General features: G+C 40.0%; 1 protein-coding gene across 1 annotated transcript in view; it reads right to left on the bottom strand.

Annotated features, from left to right (window-relative positions):
* Positions 1 to 349: 349 nt before the first annotated feature.
* Positions 350 to 17,121, bottom strand: part of CFAP95 (cilia and flagella associated protein 95) — a 43,557-nt gene continuing 26,785 nt past the window's right edge. Inside the window, exons 4-6 of the mRNA XM_075191726.1 lie at positions 14,653 to 14,721; positions 4,645 to 4,705; positions 350 to 796 (exon numbers count right to left, since the gene is read on the bottom strand). Of these exons, the coding sequence (XP_075047827.1) occupies positions 614 to 796; positions 4,645 to 4,705; positions 14,653 to 14,721 (313 nt within the window). The 3' untranslated portion in view covers positions 350 to 613. The remainder of the gene's footprint in view (positions 797 to 4,644; positions 4,706 to 14,652; positions 14,722 to 17,121) is intronic.

Here is a 17,121-nt window from a genome sequence, read left to right as displayed (position 1 = left end):
TTCTAAAAATGTCACCAGGGCAGCTTAGCGATGCTCAGAGACTCCTCTTACAGCTTGCCAAGCCAGTCCTGGGACCCTGTGCGCATGCTCCACCTGGCATGTCAGGACTTGGGCTTCCAGTTCCAGATTATGCAAAAATAAAAAGCTGTCCTTGGTAAATAGGCTGCTCCATGCTTCGCAAGAGGTCCCCCGGTGGCGGCTACCCGCCTGTGATAGCAGGCAATAGCCTTTACCGGGTGGGGGCATTGGTTAATAGGGAGAAGCCCTAAATCCTGGGAAAATCGCATTTTCACAGGATTTAGAGCTTATCACCTTTAATAAATAGACGCCTTAATATTTGGCCAAATAGAATATAGGTTTTGGTTCATCTCTAATTTCATCCAAGGGTGAAAAGTTTTAAATTAACAGTATGCAGTGCTGTATCCCTTCCTGTTCTATCTATCAATACTCTTCCAAGTGTTGGGTATTAGTTGCTATTGACTAGCATTTCACGAACATTCTGGGAATAGACCAGTTCAAGTATACATTTATTTTTATTTACGAGTCTGTTAAAATTGTAGAATGAGACATGTTTGCAGATGGGTGGATGACAAACTTGTATGAGGTTTTATCTTCACAGATGTGGTGTGATGGGGCAGGTAGGAAGGAACACACTATGCTTTATTTCACTATTGGCATATATGCCACTTTCATCTTGCCAGGTATTTCTACCATGCCTCCTGTAGTCTGATGTATCCATAAACTGTGATTGACATTTCTTGTAGGCTGAAGAGTAGTCTGGAACTACTGGAACTTTCTGCATTACACAAACAGAAATATATAAATATAGCTTAAACACATAAAAAACAACATTAAAGTACGGTAATGGGCAACTTGTAAAGCATCAATAAATAGTTAATTCTTATAAATATGCTGCCAAAAAGAGAGATAGTTAATATGACAAAAAGAGTAAAATCATTATAAACTGAAAGATATTGTTTTTCAAACATCCCCTTTAATAAGGGGAAATCTAACAATGGACGATTTGGTTCAGAAATAAAAACCAACCTCCCAACATAGCAATAAATAAATTGTTAACCCATTTGTAACCTCACCTGATATTAAATAGATTTAAAAGGGTATTAAATTATTAAATAGGTTGTCTTCAAATGTAGACAATTTTGGTTGATTTTACCCTGAAATATCAACAACTTTCTCATTCATTTAAATAGACAATTCCTTTTCAATGGGCGCAGAAAGCTTGTTAAAATGCATTACTCACAGAAATGAATGGGAAAAGCTCATTTTTTTCCCCCATTGGGGGAAAAAAGGCATTAGCAGCAAAGCAATGTAATACTACTACAGGACTGTTCCAGTGTGCCCTGGCTGACAGGACATGCTAATGTTTGAAGTTACACAATAGTATCATATTTTTTTACTTAATTAAATGGAACATTCTCCCATTAATTTCAGTTGGTTGTGCATTTTTATGGCTTTCTGCTCCCATTGAAATATACTGAATATATATATTAAAATTAATAGGAAATCTCACTAATTTCACTGGTTTACTAAAAATAGGAGATATTATCAAAATCTGCATTTAATAGATTTCCCCCATCGTCTACCTCAAGTGTTTCATGTTTCAGGCACATTGGTTATTTACTATGTTAGCTACATAAAAACCTAAGGATATGCTCTGGAGAAACTACCATTTTCCCTAAGAATAATTTACATAATAAACAACACATAAAAAAAAATAATGTGTTGCTTGTCTCAAAAGAGGACACAGCTCAGCATGACTGTATAGACAATTCTAAAGAATATGTTTGCTAAACGTATGCTTTTCTATAGCATAGTCGCCTACTCTCCCAAAATTTTTGTGAGCCTCCCAAATTTCTAGAAGTTCTTCTGGGAGAGCAGTGTTACCTCCCACATCTAGACACTTCCACTGTGAAGTGGGTAGGGGCAGGTCCTAATAACGTTCACAACGAATCATGTCAACCTAGCCCCACTCCTGGCTGTATTATTCAATGAATCGTGGCATTTGTGAAAATGGGGGAGGGGGGTAATGACACAAACCGCGCAGCCACGCCCCCCGCACTCGGCACCAGGATCTCCCTTCTGATCCTAAAAGTTAGCAAGATTTATAGTATACTGAGCAACAGCTTAATATGCTGCTTTGCTCATTTTAGAAAGCTGACTGATTGATCGACTACAATCCCCCGGGCCCAGATAATAATGGTTATTTACAAAACAACAAAAAGTGCATAACCGCCAAGTTGTATGTGCGCCAATGCAGCTACAAACTGACAAACACCTAAATTAGATTGTGCATAGAAAAAGGGTACTTACATACTACTAATACTTTAGAACAACCCCCTTTGTTCATTAAAACTTTCCATTGTTATCTTAAAATACTGCTCAGTTTATCTTAATTTATGGCTTAAATTAATCATAAAAGTAAGTGTATTATCGGGAATATATTATACATGTCACTTTTATGTGCGTGAATCCTTATTACATTGGTCGGAGCAGATCAAGAAATGTGGCTTCACAAAGAACTGTAAGGTGCAAAATGCTTCCCAATAGAATTATGGCACAAAATCCAATTGCTGAGTCCTTTTGCACATATAATGAACAGTTTGATATGCTGCTTTGCTCATTTTAAAAAACTGATTGAAAAAAAAGTCACTGCACTAGCCTGCAACCTTTTTCTTTAACTTCGCAATAGCTTTTTTAACAAATTCAAGTACTTCCCTATAAAACCTGTTACTGTTTCACAGTAGAAGGCACGTGATAACACAGAAGAGCATTTTCATGGCAGTTTGTTAGGAACTCCCAAGCCAGTACAATGAAACTCGGGGTCTGGCCTGAAGGCCCGGTGTTCGCTGGAGCCCCTAGTGGTGGGGACAGACTTGGCCACGGGCCGACAGGGGGTCGTGTAACGTATACTGACTTAAGGAGAACCCAGGTGTGGAGTGATTGGCAGACAGTAGCGGCCAGGAAAACCAAGGTCAGAGGTCACAAGCACAGGTTCGAAATCCAGGGACAAGCGAAAGGTCAGGTGCACTAGCGGAGGAGCAGGATCCGGTATTCAGGCAAATGGTCGGGGTCAGAAGCGTAGGTTCAGTGGTCCAGGAACAAGCAAAGGTCATACACGGGAGTTCAATCAAAAGATAATAATAACCAAGCCGAGTGAGAACAAGCAGGCAGCAGAACTGAGGACAGAACGCTATAACCGGCAGTGAGGCTGCAGACCTCACTGCCCTAAATACCAAAGGCCACCAATCAGAGCCTAGCTCTGAGTCTCACACAGCCCCTAGTACTAATTAAATTAATCAGCCCACAGGCGGTGTTATTTTGCGCGCATGTGCCCGGCTACCAGTACCGCCGGGACGCAGCGCCAGAGGAGAAGCGTCCGGCCGTTGAGGAACTGGAAATTACGTCCCGGTCGTCAAGGTGACGGCCGGGACGCCAGAGGGCACAGGAAGCGAGTTTTGCACTTTTATGTTTTACACGTTAATTTAAATGACTCATATGGTAATAAAATGGAATTATATAAAGTCACTCTGACTATTAGTCCTACAACAATTGCTAATGACAAAGCTTTAACACAAATCCTACATATCCAACGCTAACAAAAAAATACATTGATCTTAGCTTACTTTTTATATTTTAGATATGAAGCAGTTGTTTTTATTGGTTTTTTTTATTAAAGTGCTTAGAAATGTGATAAATGGACCAAGCTAAGTCCAAATTAATGAAAAGTGGTACATGCTTGTCACTTATCACATATACTACATGCTTGACTGAATTGCGGAAATTTATGAAGTGCTCAAAAAACAAAACAAAACATAACATGTAAGGAAATATACTCCTGGATGAATTATCGAAGCTTGTGTACTACTGAACTAAATATTTACAAACACTAACAGACCATACCAGTGGTCACTACAGGAGGATGACCCCATGGTGTCAGACAGCTTAGTGTTAATAGATATGGATGATTGCTGCATGATGTAGTACCAGTGGAAGTGACAGCAAGTCTTTTGGATCTGAAGGGCTGAAAAATGGTACATGGCCGCGCGGCCCGCACCTTAGAGGGAACGTTGTAAAGCAGACTGGTAAGTAATGAGACTAATGGTGAAAGGGTGCTCAAGCCCCATCGAAAATACTTTGTCATTGGTAATAAAAAATTACACAGTATTTAAGTGATCACTTTAGGACTATGAGATTGGTTTCTATATCTGGTAGGATAAATTAATATACTCCCACTGCCTTAGTTGTAAGATCCATGTTTATAAAAACCATTTAAATATAGTGAGGGACAGGCAGTTATCTGTTATTCATAAATATTCCACATAACTTTAAACTTTGTACTGAACACTGCATACATACTGTACTCTCACATTAAATTCTTCTAATACCTTACCTATCCCTCTAATTTAGTATCACCATACAGAAATCCATCAATCTCCCTGAACTTTCCTCCTCCTTGAATAGTTTCTACATTACTATACTATATCCATAGACAAGAACAGTCTATCATAAACATAAAATGTGAAGGAAATGCAACACCTCAAGACTTTAATCACAGGAATATAAATGTGTATTTGGTAATTTTTAACAAATATAAAAAATATTTAGGTAAACATAAATACTTACAGGAGATGCTGAATACTGACAAGGGGATTTATAGTCAATATCATAAGTGGTATCATGATGCCTGAAAGAAATATGTAAAAAAGATAAGTAAATAATATTGCTAACAGAAATACATTTCAATGTGTGTCTTACTTTCCTCCAGTTCTTGATGCCCACTCTTTGTATGTGTTGTGCAAATAAGAGAGGGCTGATAAACATTATTTTCATATGAGTGCAGAGTGCAGTGCAGTGGGTCAGGCAATATAGTGCCAGAGGGGCGATTCGGGTCCTCACTGAGCACTATTGTATTTTGCACTCCAAAAAGCCAATCACAATGCATACTGGGGAGCACAAAGGGCATGTGAAGGTCAGCAGTCACAACAGTGAGCTACTGAAGTAACCGCTGCAATGGGACATCATAGATCTTCTCTTTGAACGCTAAGGGGAGAGAGGAAATCATTTCTGCAAATGTGCAGATCTGATCTTCTCTTTAAGTAATACACTGCTGTTTCTTAAAAATTTCTACACATGCAGTAGAACTAGAGATGCTCACTGACCCCCGTGAAGTGGTTTTGGATCTGGATTAGCTTTGTGTTTTGGTTTTGGCAAAACAGCCCTCGTGTGTTTTGGTTTTGGATCTGAATTTTTTAGAAAAATTGCTAAAATCACATACTTTTGCTCTTTTTTTTGTTCCTACATTATTATTAACCTCAATAACACTAATGTCAAGTCATTTGCAGTCAATATTCACCAACTCACAGGTCACAATATTATTTTCATACACTTTCAAACAAAGACTGCAGCAGTTCTGGCACATATTAAGAAGAAGGCCATTGTCATGCCTGGACATAAGACCAAAAAATCCACCTCTTATGTGTGGAATTATTTTTACCCAAATCCTGACAACAGTTGTCTAGCCATTTGTAGCGTTTGTAAAGCAACAGTCAGTAGAGGTAGGGACCTTAACCATCTAGGATCCTCATCCATGTTACGCCATTTGAAGCGAGTTCATGGAGAGCTCTTGGGAAAATCAGAAATTTATGCAAAAAAAATAACAACAAACAGTCCAGCATCAGCTAGTTCCCTTCTGTCATCTATATCCCAGCACCTGCATTCTACACCCCCAACACTTTCATCATCAATATCCTCACAAGTGATCGGAGTTAGCCCTGCTTCCAAGTTGCTAATGTAAGATGACTCCTCCCCTATCCAGGACTCCTCAGAAGAATCCTTGTGCGTTAGGCCCACTGCTGCTGCTGCTGCTGCTGGGGGTGGATCTTCAAACCAGAAGCAGACAAAGAAGAAGACTACTAATAGTTTACAACAATTGACTGTTAAACAATCCTTAGCAAGATTGAAAGCTGTCACCCAGTCGCAAAGCGGATCACATGGCAACGATGCTAGTATTAGATCTGCGTCCAATATCCACTATTAATGCAGCTGCGGTTAGACAATTACTTGGTCTTGTGTCCCTGTTACCAAATTCCATCACGACACCATTTTGCTTAAAAAAGCTATTCCTCACTTCTACCAGACGGTTCGTAAAAATGTAATTATTGGGCTACAAAACGCCATTCTACCCACTGTACACTTAACCACAGATATGTGGACAAGAGAACCTGGCCAAACTAAAGATTATATGACTGTGACAGCCCACTGGGTTGGTGATTCGCCTTCACCAGGAACAGCAGCAGCATGTACCTACGTCACATTTTTCTGAGACAGGCTACTCTGAGTGTATCATCTGCTTCACTAAGAGGCATATTATTATTATTATTGTTGTAGATTTGTAAGGCACCACAGTGATCCACAGCGCAGTACAGTAGGGAAGACAAGGACATACATAAAACAAGACATACGTAAAACAAGAACCGAAGGACAGACAAAATGAATGGAGACATGAAAACAAAGGGTATGGAGGACCCTGCTCATTAGAGAGCTTACATTCTAATTCTAAAGGAAAGAGGGCACAGCTGAAACAAGAGGAGCGAGTGGAGATTGGGATAAATGTGAGGGTGCATCAGTGTGAATAGTGTTATCGAGGATAAGGTCATCTCTAAAAAATGGATGAATTTTCTAAGAGCATCTAAAGATTTGAAAGCTGTGGGAAAGTCTGATTGAGCATGGTAGGGAATTCAATAAGTGGTGAGCAGCACGGGAGAAGTCTTGAATGCAGGAGTGTTGTGGTGGTTATCAGAGACGAGACAAGGCGCAGGTCAGAGGTAATACCGCTGACAACCTGTTTGAAAAACTAAGGGATGTCATTGCAAAATGGCTTATCCTGCTTGGACTCTACTGAGGATATGTGATTTCTGATAACGCCACCAATATTGTTAGAGCATTACAGCGGGGGGAATTCCATCACATTCCCTGTTTTGCTCACACAATCAACTTGGTGGTACAGAATTTTTTTAAAAATTACAATGACATGCAGGAGATGCTGTCTGTGTCCGGAAATATTTACGGTCATTTTCGGGATTGTGCAACAGCATGTAGGAGAATGCAGCAGCTGCAAGAAGAATGAATTTGAGGGGGAATGTACTTTAGTCCAGCAAAGTAGTCACCTATGAAGAGAGTGCAGACACGGTTAGCTTGAGTGAAGTGATTCCTGTAATTAGACTTTTTGAGAAGCAGCTAGAGAAATTGAAGGAGGAAATGAAATAAAGCAAATCCGCTAACTATATTGTAATTGTAGATTAAGTACTTAATTTGCTTCGCCAGGATCTAAGAGTTATCAACATATTGAAATCAGATCACTACATTTTGCCAACTGTACTTGATCCTAGGTTTAAGAGCTATGTCTTTATTTCCCACTGTCCCAAATCACAAGAGATGCAATGAGCTCCTGGTCAGCAGACTACAGCTTAAGTGGTACAGGACACAACGACGTCTCCTCCTTCAATTTCTCTGCCAACTACATCTATGAGAAAAATAATTTTTCCAAGACACCCAGTGGTGATGCAGATGAGTCAGCACAACATTTTGACATTTGGGCTGGTGTAAAAGAATTGCCCAAAAATCGTGACAGCTCTGCCATAAAATGAACTACAAATTCCATGAGGAAGGCCATTATCGGCAATTACATTAAAGTACACAGACTTCTGTGATGGTGAGGAAGATGTACACAATGATGAGAGTGAATATGATGACAGTGTAGATTGCAGGTGCTGAAATCTAGCTAAGAGAAAGAGCTACCTGATGCTGGTTTGCTTGGTAATATTTTGGTTAGAATGGCATCTTGGCAATTTTATGTTTTTCTACAGTAAACGTTCAGCTTTATTAGAGAGGTTTTATTTTCTTCAAAACGGTACAAGCTTTTTATTTACATTTTTGTTTCCCTGACTTAAAACCACCATGCACTTGAACATAGGCTTTAGCACATGAGGTAGAGGGATTAGTATCATCATGACTGAGACTGGAGAGTGACAACAATGTCACCACTCCTGTTTCTGTATGAGCTATGGAACAGTAGAATGTCACTGGATACTTTTAAGAACACCGACAGCCCTATTATTACAATTTCTGTTTCAGCACTGAACCCTGCCACCTCTCCTGTTTCTGAGTGAGCTATGGCACAGTAAAATGTAAATGCAGATTTAGACCAAGCCAGCCTGCCCTATAATTTCTATTTCAGCAATGGCAATTAGCAATTTTACAATGGAGCTCTCCTCTTTGTGTGTAACCTATATAGCACCGTACAATTTGACTGCAAATTCAGAAGACAAGCCTGCCAGCCCTAGTATTTGTATTTTAACAATGACAATTAGCAATGGAGCTCTCCTCTTTGTGTGTTACCTATATAACACAGTAGAATGTGACTGCAGAATTACACCAAGCCTGTCAGGACTAGTATTTGTATTTTTCTGCAATGAGAATTAACAATGGAGCTCTCTTCTTTGTGTGTTACCTATATAACACAGTAGAATGTGACTGCAGAATTACACCAAACCTGCCAGCACTAGTATTTGTATTTTTCAGCAATGAGAATTAGCAATGGAGCTCTCCTGAATGTCACTGCAGACTTTGTTGAACACTGCTACCCCCTCCTCTTTCAATTATATCTATGTTACTGCCCAACTGCTCTACACACTGTGCTACCCCTTCTGTGTCCCTCTTTCAAATGGCGCTAGATCGCCGTGGATGGCGGTATTTATAGATTTTCAAACTAGCGAGATCCGAGGACGTAACAATGACGTTTGCCTCGTTTTCGATTCCAGAAAAGTGCGAAAGTACCGAGCTCAGTACTTGGATATGCTAAATTCGGGTGTGTTCAGTTCTCGAGGAACCGAGCCTGAGCATCTCTAAGTAGAACTGATTATTTAAGGAACTCAAGAGCACTACTTAAATAATCCAGTCTGTGCATGTGTAGATCTTGTGAAATAATGACAGTGCCTTAATTAATATCTTAAGTAACGCTCAAGCATTACCTACATTTTTCTAAAGTCTCGTACTTAATTAATGTGCCTAGAAAAAGCCCTTACGTAAAGCACTTTAGAGCATATTTGGAGCATCAACATAATACAAGGCTCTTGAAAACACTGAAAAATGGGTTCTTTTGTGTACATGCAGATTTATCCGGCATTATGTATAGGCACATGTGTATACAAGTACTACCTATCTGATAGGGATCAATGATCCACAGCACGTTCTGGTGTGTCCATTTTTTCCAGCAAGAGGGAAACAAGACAACACATTGTAGACATAGGGTGTCAGTAGCTACATTAAAGGAATATATATGGGATAATATACCTATACCTTGAAATTTAAGAAAATTAGAAGTCCCCAACAAGTGCAGAGAACAAATAAAGTCATGAGGTTGCATGTACAAGGCACAGAACTTTGAGGTGACTTGTATTTGAAAGCTGGGTTGTGTTATTCTTATAAAAGATGAGTAGTGGATATTTATAAAGATGTCAAATATTTGAGCATTTTTACTGTACTTTTTTGATTAATGTTTTTTTATACTTCCGTTATATACTAAGGTTACTTGTTTAAATATGCATTTATTTTTGGTGAGAGAAAGAAAAGGAAAGTTGTCCCAAGGCCATGTTTTGTGAGGTGAATCAGACTCCCAGGTAGTGCATCTACAGCTACGGTAAATTTGAGGAATGAGCAATGAAGCAAATAAGTAGTAACATAGTGTATGAACAAGTTTGTGCATGGTTGAGAAGTATAATTGCAGTGTCCTTGGGAGTAGTGTAAGTGATGGTGTACCTGTCCAAGTACACAGTTGGCATACCAGCAGGGCCGCCGAGAGAGGGGGCGGGAACTAATTACCTGGGCCTGGACACGCCAGGGGGCCCGGACCAGGCCCTCACTGCCAGCTATTTTCTTTTTGTCTTCTTACCTATATAATTTTTTCTTTTTGCCAAGGGGGGAGGTGGTCATGTTATTGGCTCCTCCCTCTCCATTAGTGGGGGGAGCAGGGTAGTAAAAGAAAAATTACAACCTTACCTCATGATGGCGTCGGCACCCATCCTCCTTCCTGCTCTGTTGGCACTGAATGTCAGGCGTGATATCATCATGTCTCGACATTCAGTGAGGAGCATCGCAGAGAGTAGCCACGCAAGAAGACAGAAGTCAGAAGAGAAGAAAAGAGATGAAAGCGGCCAATACAATGGTAAGTAATGGAACCGAGGCAAGGGGGAGGAAAGCAGAAAGGCACCGAATGATGAAGGGGGGAGGGGGGTAGAAAAGCACTGAGTGATGAAGAATGGGGGAGAGCAGGATGGCACAGAGTGATGAAGGAGAGGGAAGCAGCATGGCACAGAGTAAAGAATGAGGGGGGGGAGCAGCATGGCACAGTGATGAAGGAGGGGGGACAGCATGGCACAGAGTAATGAAGGAGAGGGGGCAGCACCATGGCACAGAGTAATGAAGGGGAGCCAGGTGAAGGAGGGAAAAGCAGCATGGAGGGTGCAGTGTGATCATGAGGGGGCACATCATGGTTGTGATGCAGGGGCACAGTGTGATATTGAAGGAGCACAGTGTGATCATAAGGGGGCACAGCATGGTTGTGTTGAAGGGGCACAGTGTGATCATAAGGAGGCACAACGTGGTGATGAAGGGGCACAGTAATGTGTGTGTGATGGCACAAGGGGCTTGTGGTAATGTGTGTGTGTGTGTGTGTGTGTGTGTGTGTGTGTGTGTGTGTGTGTGATGGCACAGGGGGCTTGTGGTAGTGTGTGTTTATGATGGCAAAGGGGGCTTGTGGCACTGCACCCTTCTGCCAATGGTGTACACAACAATGCAGGTTTATTTCTGTATGAGGGTGGCCTAGTTTTCTAGTTTTTCACCTGCTAGCCACACCCCAATGATGCATAGCCACACCCCCAATTGTATGACCACACCTACTCCCACTTTTGCCATGCTCAACTATAAGGGAGGCCCCATGAACTTGTTGTACCAGGGCCCTGATTTCCTCTTGGCGGCCCTGCTTACCAGTGTTACTAATTTTGGGGAGCGGTGCACAAGCATTACATCCTTTTAATGGCATGCATTGTAAGCACACTTTGCCCAATGTAAACAATTCAAACAGACAAATAAACCACATATAATAAAAGAAGCTGCAATGTCCCCTCATTCTCATATTACATTAGGCTATAAATGAGTATAAAATGACAGTATCTTAGGAGAAAATTATTTTATTTTGTGAAAAGAGGTGGCTCTAAAATGTTATGAGGTTGGATTTTAATGTACGCTTTATCAGATGTGTCAAAGTCAAATAATTGTATGAAAGAAACTATATCGATTAATATTGGTTTACCGTGCGATCGCGATTACTACACCATGTGTCATGATGCAATCGCACTATAAATAACGCACCCATACTCTTACACATTCACTTGTACATAGTTCATTTTATAATAGTTCCAACCCACATTATGAACAAATGTTATTGAGTTTATTTTTAAATATTATAATGTTATATGCACTTTAGGGAGATCTAAGGTTCAGGTTACAGGAAACATATCATGTTTGGTGTCTGCTTGGAGCTTCTGAAGTGTTGGTATTTTTGATTACTGCTCAGTAATGTTTTACCCTGTACTGTCTATTGTTTGTGCATTGTACGGCGCTGCGGAACTCTTGTGACGGCTAACAAATAAAGGATAATAATAATCAGCTATAAGAACGCACTTTGTGTATGCTAGTTATGGACTATAGGGATTTAGTGATCAGAATGGTATTGTGTGTATAGTGTAAATGGACCAGTTTGAACTAGCTGTCGGCAGGAATATTAGTATGCATCTGACCCCCACCCTTGGAGAGCTGACCCCCACCCTTGGAGGGTGTCGTTTGAACGGACCTATGAAATACACTATACTGGACTGTCCTGGAGCCTGAACCTATGAAAACATGCCAAGTGATCTGTATTGTATTTACTGTAACACCAAATGTATATATATTGCTCTCTGGAATCCGCTTGCAGTCTCTTTGATCACAGACTTCAGGATTGAATGACTGTAAGCTGGATCCAGCACAAGCGCGGCAAATGTATCAGCTGTACTTATTTATTTAATTGTTATTCTTTTGCTTTTGCTAGTAAATCGCTTTGTGAGTTGGAACCACACAAATCGCATAGACAATGATTATTGGTAAACAATAAAATAACTTTAATAGATGTTTCCCTGGAAAACATCTAGTTTGTGAAGGTGTCTTCAACGTGCACCTTGAACTGCACTGGGTGGACCATCTATGTGTGCAAAACAAAGGCATTCAGTGCACTTCATAAAATAGGTTTATTGTCTGAATCTTTAAATATAGTAATTTGTAACACCTCCTTTAGCACCAATAAATTCACCCACATGCTTACTACACCTGTTAATCAATCTCTATACTACTTTCTCTTTACAGAACTACCTGCTTAATGTCATGACACAACATTTTAATTTGATTATGATCAGGACTCTGACTCCAAAATGAAAAAAAAAACAAATTATGTTTACCTATTAGTAATACTTAAATGAAGATCATATTGTAAGCAAAATTAATGCAGAAGGACAGCTAATTCTCAAGAACGTTCTCTCAAAATAAGTTCCTTAAAATTAATTAATGATAATCATTAATTTGATGGCATACAGGGTCTTCAATCTCCATGTTGCTTTTTCGGTCTATGGAGTGTTAGAGCATAGCAGCCGGCAATGACAACACAAGAGTGGAGTAAACGATTTTAAGGGAATAGGACACAAAACTAGGGAATTACAAATACTGATGTCCATGCAAGTACAAAATGTACATGTCAGATATAGAATTTTATTATTTCATTTTTTGTTAAAAAAAAAAAAAAAAAAAGAGGCAGTCAAGCATAACCATGTCCCTTTAATATTTACACAACATACTGTTTACTACATTTGAAAATGACTTTGTCTACCCGTCTATTGCTGTTTATTTGTAGCTATTAAAATGTCTGCCTGACATGTGACAGTAATTGGAGTTGACAATGGTGCATTTCTAAAGTCTTCAATTAATCTGTCTAATGCATTATTTTTTTCTGTGATTCAATGCTAATTCACTTTCTATAATAAGCCGTTTAGTTTAGTAATAATTAGAAACATATAATTTAGTCTCCATGCGATTATTTGATGTAGTTTACTACTATTACACTTCATAAGAAATTGCAATAATAAAGTATTTTTTCTGTTTGAGTATATCCAAAGAGAATTACAATGATGAACTAAATCATTAGCAGGCTAAGGTCATCAGTTACGATTGGTTCAGGCAACATGTGGCTCTGTGGCTGTTGTGGAAATACAAGTCCCAGCATGATCTATCAGCAAGTGACTGCCATAATATGCAGGGACTTATAGTTCCATCTGCTATCTAATCTAAGCCTTATTTAGTGGGCTATTAACTATGACAATTGTATGTAGTATTCGCTTCAGTACAGAGTGAGTACAAGATCATCCACACAACAGAATTCCTCTTGGCAGCAAAGAACGTCCTACAAAAAATATTACCAATCAGTTGTTATTGTTCCAAGCAGTAAGTGTGTGTAAGTATAACAAATAAGGTTTTTAGAGTGTTTAGAAAAACCTAAAATAAAAACTGTTTTATATAAAGACCTACAAATATGTATGTTAACATTTGAAAAGCTTATCAAAACTGAAGATATATGAGACGAAGTTATGATTGGGGATGAGGGGTTCCTACGCTTAACAGATTTACTGTCAGTAATCCAAGCCTCTTTTAGCCAACGTGGAAAAAAGGTTTACTAAGCAAATATAACTAGAACTTATGTACATGTAAATGTACATTTTTGTATTATGGGATATTTTGCACATCTATTTTAGACAATGTTCTATAGAAGCTTTTCTTGCTTAGCAATGAATGTACTGACATTACACTGCAGTACTATAATGGAGTGTTTATGAATGAAGTGAGTGAGGTTACTAAAATAACTGGTGTCAGAGGTGGGTTTATTAAAATATGACATTTTTATTAATTGGATAATCAGACAGAACGTGAGTAATAAAATAACTGGTGGTAATACTTTATTGATCATAGGAAATTAAACATAAATGGTTAAACAAAGGCTTGATGTTTAGTTTTATGATTGGGCTTCCGTGTTTGCCTGTGCTCCATTTAAACTAAATTGGCATGAATACAAGCGGATAATTTTCTTGGACTGAAAGGAAATGTCCTTTTATCCCAAATCAAATGCTAATGAACAACGTTTTGATTGGTTGGATCTGACAGACCCCAATTCATAGAACAAATTCCAGCAAGGAGACAGTAGGCAACAGCACCCCATGATAAATGTTACAGTGTACATTCAAATAAATCTCAGCCTGCAATCCACTCCATGGTGCCTGACTAATCCTTGCATGACCAAGGAAACAGGCCACAGTGCTAAAATAGGCAAGAGTTTGTCAACAAACAGAAGATAATTGCATTAGTGCCGTTGCATTCAAAAGTGTTTTAAATGTTCCCAGTGACTACAATGCCAGTTTTGTACATGTAGACTCAAAATAATAAAAGGTACATTGGAAAAGCAACTCTTAAAATGTATAACATATTTCTTATATTTACATTTTTCGATGATCTTCACTATGGTGTGGCAACACAGCTGTATAACCAGACTCTGGAAGGCCAGTCTGCCTGCAAAACAATGAATTACAGAAATTACACATTACAAGTCTTATCCCGTCATTTTTATCTGAAATAATTTGCATAGTTTACTACATTTAGATGGGTTGTGATTGGCTCACAATCAATCATATATAACCATCTATGGCACTAAGAACATTGCTGCCCAATTTCTCCATGTTGACTGCTGTCAAACCTCAATTGACATTGATAATTAATTAGGTCAGAATATCGCAGCTGCGCATATAAAGTGTGAATATAGTACTGCAACATTGTGGATTTTCCTTCGCAATCCGAAGGGAAACCCTCAATGTTGCAGTAACATGAAGTGCCTTCAGGTTCATTCTGGAGGCACTTTGCTCTTAATTGAATATGCCCTTTAAAGTAAGCCATTTTGAGTGTAAGTTACTGTGAAACAACCAGTGTCGGACTGGAGCATGAAGGGCCCACCGGGGAATGCAACACTAGGGGCCCACCAAAGGGGGTGTGGTCAGCCATCATAGAGGCGGGACCAGACACTAGAGGGGGAGTGGTCAGTCCACGAAGGACAGCCAGCACCTTAGTGCAGTATATAAAGAATGCAGTGTGTGTATAAAGAATACACAGTCTTGACCTGCCCCTTAGATTGGGCAGAACAGTCACCAAAAATCACGATTGTCCCACTAGACCAGGATTGGCTAACCTGTGGCACTCCAGGTGTTGTGAAACTACAAGCCCCAGCATGCTTTGCCAATATATAGCAGCTTATTGCTGGAAGGGTATGCTGGGACTTGTAGTTTCACAACACCTGGAGTACCACAGGTTAGCGGAGCCTGCACTAGACTCAGATCATTTGACAGACTGTCCTACCTGTTGTTGTCACTTTTACCACCTGTGGCTGCTGGTTTCTTTAGTTGCGGCTTGTCTGGATCCTGGAATGTTGAGGGCCCTATTTGGAAAAAATAATGGGTACATTTAGAAATGTCAACCATCCCTGCCATTAAATCAACAGCACCCACATTTAATAATTAGGCCTCTCTCCAGCCTCAACATTAAAGTAATAGTGCTCACATTTGATGAATAGATCTATTTCCCTCCAACCAACCCCAACATTAAATTAATAGTATTCCCATTTAATAAATAAACCTATTACCCTCCCTCCAAACAGTCCCAGCAATAAATTATTAGCATTTATGTTTAATACATCCATTTCCCACGACCATTCCTAGCATTAAATAATTAATATTCACATTTAATAGACAGTCCCCACACTCAGCCCCACATTCAATTATAGACCCAAACCAACTCAGCATTAAAGGTCCCATCACTCCCTCCCTATAGTGTTCTCTGTGCAGCCCCCCCTCACTATAATTTAGCATAGGCAGCCCCCCTATAGTTTAGTATAGATAGGCAGCCCCCCTATGCCACACAGTAGTGCCTCCAAAACAATGCTATGCCACACGGTAGTGCCCGAAATGTTATGCCACGCAAGTGTCCCCGATTCATATTAAGCCTGCAATAGTCCTCTCAATTCACGCACATGTATATATATATATATATATATATATATATATATATATATATGTCACTCACCGGACCGTGAGTGCCTCCTCACTGGTGCGTGGCTCTCCAGTATTCCTGCCAGCACCTATCCTGAACCCTGGCCGCCTGCCATCCTGATGGTCTGCGCATGCGCAGTTCCTAAGAACTCTTCTGACCTTTGCTTTTAGTTAATTGGTTGATCAGGCAACGCTCCCTATTTAAAGCACCTGTGTTCATTACCTCGTTGCCTGATCTTGGAGTCTCATTCCCTGTGAGTCTCTGAAGGTGTTCCTGTGTACTTTTCCGTGTCTTCAGCTTCCTGCTGATTCCTGCTCAACTCATTGCCGGTTTCCAGACCGCTTCAAGTCTCCCGTGTTCTACTATGTCTTCAGCTTCCTGCTGATTCCTGCTCAACTCATTGCCGGTTTCCAGACCGCTTCAAGTCTCCTGTGTTCTACTCGTGTTCGCTATCTCCAGTGATTCCTGCATTGCTCATCGTTGTTCTATCCGTGTCAAGTTCTCTGCCTATGTGCTGACCCGGACCCTGATTACCGCTACCACTCCCCTGTGGTTTCTTTACTCGTGCTGGTCGTGCAGTGTTCTCCACTTACCCACGGAATCCTCTATCTCCCTGAGACTGTGTTATTACTCCGCATATCTGCTGGCAAGTTTACCTCTTTGTTCAGTCGTGAGATACATCTGCTAATTGACCTTCTGCTATTAGCCTGGATTCCAGTAGTGAATTCGTCTCTGTCAAGCAGCACCTGCCACACCAACATAGACTTGTGCATATTGTTTGGGATCAAGTTCCTTGTGCTCTCAGTGTCTACATTCTATGTTTCCACTCATCAACACTTGTACACCTCCTCACCTATTAAGCAGTGGTACAAC

The sequence above is a fragment of the Mixophyes fleayi genome, chromosome 1 (assembly GCF_038048845.1).
Source record: "Mixophyes fleayi isolate aMixFle1 chromosome 1, aMixFle1.hap1, whole genome shotgun sequence".
NCBI lineage: Eukaryota > Metazoa > Chordata > Amphibia > Anura > Limnodynastidae > Mixophyes > Mixophyes fleayi.
The sequence above is the reverse complement of the archived record's forward strand: the minus strand, read 5'-3'. Positions and strand labels throughout refer to the sequence as shown.